The sequence below is a fragment of the Macrobrachium rosenbergii genome, chromosome 23 (assembly GCF_040412425.1).
Source record: "Macrobrachium rosenbergii isolate ZJJX-2024 chromosome 23, ASM4041242v1, whole genome shotgun sequence".
Classification (NCBI taxonomy): Eukaryota; Metazoa; Arthropoda; class Malacostraca; order Decapoda; family Palaemonidae; genus Macrobrachium; species Macrobrachium rosenbergii.
The window spans coordinates 20,228,418-20,235,351 of NC_089763.1; the positions used below are offsets into that span (position 1 = coordinate 20,228,418).

At 35.7% G+C, this 6,934-nt stretch overlaps 1 protein-coding gene across 1 annotated transcript; it reads right to left on the minus strand.

Moving 5' to 3' along the window:
• Positions 1-1,459: 1,459 nt before the first annotated feature.
• LOC136851033 (uncharacterized) lies at positions 1,460-2,542 on the minus strand. The gene has a single exon (XM_067125004.1). It carries the CDS (start codon positions 2,540-2,542, stop codon positions 1,460-1,462), a length of 1,083 nt encoding a protein of 360 aa, XP_066981105.1.
• Positions 2,543-6,934: the final 4,392 nt, after the last annotated feature.

Consider the following 6,934-nt stretch of genomic DNA (forward strand, 5'->3'; position numbering starts at 1 on the left):
TTACATGATAGAAATGAAAAATAATGCGAAAATGTCTGAATTATGTGAATCTATAACACTGGAGTATTGTGTAACAAGAGTTAAGTGTCTCAAACAACAACAGAATAACAAAACTTTTGTGATGTCCTAACTTACGAAACTTTTATTAGGAGGTTCATAATTTGCAAGAATGGAAAAATAATATGAAATTCATGTAATTTGCATTTGTTGTGATTCTCATCATGAACAAGGGGATCAGCCTAGAGACGATTCTTCTGGATATTCATAATCCACGTCACCATCAGGGTCATAAGGATGCCAACCAGTCAGGATATTCAATTATAGGCGCCAGAGGTCGTAATACTGACCCTCAGGACTATTCAAAATGGAGAACGTCACCATCAGGGTCGTAATACTGACCATCAGGATATTCATAATATACGTCACCATCAGGGCCGTAATTTTTAAAATCAAAGATATTCATAATAATGACTCATCATCACTGTCGTAAAAATAGAACCATCAAGGATATTCAAAATGTACGTCAATAGGGTGTCATCCCATTTTATTTTGCTCAGTCAGATGATATTCCAGAAATTACGGCTTTTTCCGTGATGTAATTCAAACAGTCACTGTGGATTATTCATCATCAAGGTCATCGTTGGGCATGGTTTTGCCACTGGTCAGGAGATTACATCTCCTTTCTCTTCCAGATGTATTCATCATCCTCGGAGATGCGCGGATAAGATTCAGTTTCCTCTCATTCCAGAACGATTGGTAAACATACCAATCCTCATTACTATCTTCCTCTGGCGAAGAGGGGACTGTTGTATCTTCATGTTCAATCTTTTCCACGACGTATAAGCTCCCGTTTGGGCCGACTGCGACGCCACAGTGACGCCACTGAATGTCCTCGTATTTCTGAAAAATGAAATCATTTCAAGTCTTGCCCAGAGCAGATGGATCAGGTGAACGAAAATGTTGTCCTGAACATCGTATCAGATCCGCGGACGCTACAGCGATCGAGGACTTTTCTTTCAAGATCCTTTATCCTTCCTTCTAACCAGTTCCACCTCTGTATCCTTTCGTTTTCTCTAACCTCCAGTTCTCGCAACGAATTCTCCACATGCTGTTTCGCGCTCTCGGTTCTTTCCAGCCGTTTCTCCAGGTTGTTTATTAGGGATTCCATCTTATTTTTGTCCCTCTCTAACCTCTCTACTTCGCTGTCCAGTCTCCGCTTTTCGTCTCTAAGTGTTTCTGTTTCTTCATCTGGTTTCATGCTCTCTTTCTTATTCTTTTCGAGTTCCACGGTCTTTTTCTTCATTTTATCCATTTCCTCGCCGTTTAGTTTGTTCGTCCTTTCCAGTTTTCCCGACATATATTCTCTTTCTCCATTTCTCATAAGTTTCTTTCCAACTGGCTTTGTTGTTCCCGAAGCATGGTCATTCTTCAGATCCTCCTTTTTAAGAGAAGATCTATTTTAGCCCTGTGTGGCGGACTTCGCTTCTGAAATTTTAACAAAATTCATTAGCAAAGTCTGCAGGCTTTTGTGAGGTTTTGGAGCATTTTCAAATTCCTCTATTCTCCTCTTCAGCTTATCAATTTCCTTATCTTTTCTACATTCAGTCTCTGCCATTGAGGCCTCCATTTTATTCCTGGCTGTTGCGGCTATTTTCAGCAAGTCTTCCAGTCTGTTTATATTTGATTCCCTCTCTTTCAACTTCTTTTGTAACTCTTCTATTTGCTCCTTTTTCCCCCATACTTCATGTTGAAGTTCTTTTTCCCATTTTCCATAACTAGGCCGAACCTGGGACTCAAGTACCCTACACCTACTTTCTAATTTCCTGATCCTGTCTTCCTTTGATTCAAGCGCTACTTTCTGCTGGCTGAGATCTTGTTTAAGTTTTCTATTTTCCTTTTCCAGTTCCTCAAATGGCGGTCGCTCACTCCTCAAACCTCCAGTTGCTCTACTTTTTCGTTTGCAGAGTTCCTCTTTTAGTCTTTTGTTTTCTTCTTTTAATTTACAAATTGATTTTTCGAGTTCGCAGTTTTTCTCCAAGCAGTCTTTAAGACCAACGCATTTCTTGACCGGTCTCTTTTTCTTTTGTTGCCTGCTCGAAACTTGGCCCGGTCGCTGGTCACATCTGGCTCCCATTTCATGATTTTCCATGACAAAGTCAAACATGTCTTTTGAGCCGTGCCTCGTTTTGTTAGACCAGCTTTCAAACAAACTCAAGAGCTCACCTTTCTTCTGCTCTAACGAGGTTTGTGTACCAGCTGTATTAGACTTAGCACCGTGCTTTAAAGTTTTGATTTCTGTCAACAGCTTCTGAATCATTTCATCTTTGCAACGAAGCGTATCATGCAGGAGGTCAATTTTTCGGGGGTTGTCAAGATTTTCCATCCGTTTATTCCAGTTTTGAAGAGCACGAAGTTTTTCTTTTAGTTTCAAAACTGACGAACTGTGTTGCTTTAGCTTGTGTTTACACTCAGCAAGAAACACAAGCAGATTGATTTTGCCCATGGTCGAATCATCTGTTGTCAGTGCCCGGGTCTCCTTCATGCTTGGTACAAGTAATAGTGCCTGGTTCGCATTTATTTGTGCAGACTCCTTAAAAAATGTTTGTATAATCCATAATATAATTTTCATCAACAATCCAGTTACAACAGCAAAACTGAATACCATCATGGCGATACCCTTCCAAAGAGGAGAGAGCTTATATTTGTTTCGGAGGAAGAAACATTGATTTTTTGGCGGATGACAACGCGCTTAAGCATACATACGTACATACACACATAAACATGTGCTGGAAATCTAAAATGTCTTAAATGTCTTAAAATGTCTTAAAAATTCTTTTTCTTCCTTGTTTTGGCGTACAAAGTCTTCTACATTTTGTACAATCCTTCCACGGGGACAGAAAAGAGTACCGTGATATTATAGCTAGATATATAAATATTCCCCTTACACCTTTGTACTGTACATCTACTGATCTCAGCAGTGAATGATACACCCGGTAGTTCAGTGACAATAGCGTGTGTATGTACGGGTGGGTGTGTACCAGTGTGAGCGTTTGTTTATGATTTGCAGTGTAGTACTAGGTTCAACTGACTGTTTGTTTAAAAAGTTAGTGTGAAGTGTGTACTAGTGTGAAACAGTTTGTTTATGTGTGTGTGCGTGTTTTGTTTATGTGTGTGTGTGTGTGTGTGTGTGTGTGTGAGAGAGAGAGAGAGAGAGAGAGAGAGAGTCTAGGATGGAACTATGGAAGTCTACTGAATAAACGATAAATTCCAAAATAATGCTTTTTTTTTATAAATGGAAGAATCGATTAGAGGGGTGGAAACACAATACTCAGGCCAGAAAAGGAGAGAGCATGAGTTGTTTGTAGTTCTGTTAAGAAGTGAGATCTTTTTTGAATAAACTTACTCCCAGGAATCTAACTCATGAATAAATGAGCTCATTTAGTCTACTGCTAAATTTGCTCATTTTGAGTCTAAGCCTGGATGTAAATCTTTATCATTCGATTTTGCCCATGAATAAATCGGGGAAGGAAGATTTGGGAGGACAGGAGGGAGCAGGAGGAAGGAGAAGGAGAAGGAAATAAGAGGATTGGAAGGGAAGTAAGAGGATAAAACTTCGAGATATCTAGAAAGAAATGAGCTACAGTTTAATAAATTCTGATGTAATAGAAGTTACATTGCATGCTAATATCTAATTATGTTAAAAAAGATGAAGTATTGAAGGTGTGTTTTTGTTATCATTCCATCACACTACATTGTGATTCTTGTTTTTGTTGTTGTTCGCCATTCTAATGTACATTAAAATAGCACTACCAGTGAAGGTCACGCTTTGGCAAAATGAGTTACGTTAGCGCTTTCCCTCATCGGACACTGTTGGTTATTTGTCTATTTTGGCGTCATTTTGTTTAGTTTTAATAATAATAATAATAATAATAATAATAATAATAATAATAATAATAATAATAATAATAATAATAATAATAATACAGTATTGAAAGTGTTAGGTGCATCAACTGCGTTCAATTATATAAAGTTTTCTCTATGGCCTTCTTCGCCTGAAAGTGAAAAACTCTACTCTCTTGTAATTCATTTCAGTTACCATTTTCTTTACATGTAACTTTGATATCCATTCGTCCGAAATAAAAGCAAACTGGTTTGCGAGTGCTTTCCACTCCAAGTATGACTAACATCGGCGAGTTACTGGCAGACTGCAGTGACCCTGAAAAAAAATACAATTAACAGAAAGATGCATAAAACTCTACATGAACTGAATGAAGCTGATGCAACCATCACTTTTAATACTACATGCAAAACTGAGGGTCGTCTACCAAAATATAATAATAATAATAATAATAATAATAATAATAATAATAATAATAATAATAGTAATAATAATAATAATAATAATATTCAGATAATAATGGAATATCTATTACCTCACATATTAATTAATGCATGGTTAATGTGGTCATTATTAGAATTATTATTATTAACTTAATATAGTGATACATCTTCCAAAGAGTTAAACTTATTCTAGAAATTCCGAAATCATGAATGATGTAAACAGTAATTTGTCAGATGGTTTCATCTTAGTTCTGTAGGCATCTACATCCTTTTCATTACTGAAAGATACAGTATAGAGCTTAATACATCAAAACTTATTGTAAAATCTACTTTCGGAAAGAGCAAGAGTCAGAAACATTAAATCTGTTTCAATTACAAAAAATAACTTTCATCTTTTACCTAATAAACGAAAGATAGTTTTGTGCTCAATATCCTATCAGGTCCCCAAAATCCTACAGCGATTTTTCATCCCCAAACATTCTGGGCCAAGTACCCAGTAATACCAAGGTCTATTAAATATATTAACCCAGTAACTTTACCAAGAGAGGAAGATTTAGAAATCGCACTGATGCAGAGGAGTCAAGTCAGTCTGCCTGTTTCCAATCTTTTTGTTTTCAAGGCGGGAACTACCTGCGGTAATGAGGCCCTCGTTGCCTGTACAACAGAGTTTGGTGAAACAGAACGCTACAAAACCCTTTCCCAAATTGTTTACCCAATCCAGCTAGCATTTCGAATTAAGTTTCGGTGACGGGCCCCGCTAAAAGACAGTCCCTTCCTTCTGTTTAACTGAATTCTTCAGATTCCGTCTGGTTCGACCTTTTTTTTTCCTTTTAAGGAGTTCATAGAAAAATACGCCAATAGAGGTGAAGGACAATACAGGTTAGTGAAGTAACAACATAATTTTCCTTGATGTCAGAAACATTTGAATCTTCTTAAAATGGCTTTCGCGAAACATCGTTTTATTTTACAGTACATTCGTTAGACGCATATGGAAATCATGGAATTGACAGACAAGAGTTACTGTTTTGGCATCCAACGTTAAAGCGCGCTGAAAATGCAGTGGTTTTGAAGCGCAAAGCCAAAATGTTCTCATTGACCTTACTACGTATTTTCAACAAAAAATAAAAGTTAGAGACTCATGGTGGGACAACGACTATTATTGCTCTACAAACGTCTCGAGTGATAAGGATGAAAAAAAGATATAGAGGTAATTTTACAATTTATTTTCTCTAGGGACGAAACAAAGAATCTATTATTATCAACTTCTTCTCCATAGAGAATTAACTTTTTAAATAAATTTTGTATCATTTATCACAATTTTACGATTGACCCCTGTCTCTTTCTCTGTCTGTCTGTCTCCACAATCTTTTATGCATATATATATATATATATATATATATATATATATATATATATATTTATATGTATATATATATATATTGATTTGTATTATATATATATATATATATATATATATATATATATATATATATATATATATATATATATATACATACTGTATATACATATGTATTTAATATGTATTTTATATTATATATACATAGACATATATATACCTACAGTAATATCCATGTATATAAACGTTCGAATATATAGTCACAAACTTTAATCCCTAAAAAGTGTGCTTCCTGCTGTACGCACTGGCATGAAACATTAATAATAATTAAATCCGACATCAGGTGTAAGGAGCCATATTAGACTAACAAGAAAACGTTGCATGCGAGAGAGAGAGAGAGAGAGAGAGAGAGAGAGAGAGAGAGAGAGAGAGAGAGAAATCTGCCAAGTTAGGGAACACTTGCTGTACCGTGGTTCTGTGTAATATATATATATACTGTATATATATATATATATATATATATATATATATATATATATATATATATATATATATATATATATATTAAAGTATTACACTTATACAATCATTTCCCCTACAACACGTAAAGTACAGGTGGAGTTACTTAATCTCTTGGGAATAATCTGAGTTGCAAAGCACTATATAATAGCGTCAGGATTTATATCTGGGTGATATCATAAAGTCAATGCTCTGTTGATAATGAAGATTCTTATTTTTAAGAGATGTTTTATAGACCCTGGTGTCATTGATTTCAAGACTTGGATCTCAGAACTGAACTAGTTGTAACATGTGAGATTTTCTTTATTTCTATTGTTTTGTGAAAGTTTTTTCCCCTCTTATTATCCTTTTCAGTTTTCTTAAAAACTACTAAGGCTAGTGGGCTGCAAATTGGTATGTTGATGATCCACCAACAATAATCAAATATACCAAATTGCATCCTTCTAGTCTCAGTAATTTTAATTTTTATTTAAGTTTAAATTTAGCCATGATCGTGTATCTGGCAACGATATAGGCCAGGCCACTACCGGGCCCTGGTTAAATTTTCATGGGTCGCGGCTCATACAGCATTATACCGAGACCACCGAAAGATAGAGCTATTTTCGGCGGCCTTGATTATACGATGTACAGAAAATTCGATTGCGCCAAAGAAACTTCGGGGCATTTTTTAATTAATTACCTTTATATAGTCATCGCTGTGGTTTGTAAGGTTCCTGG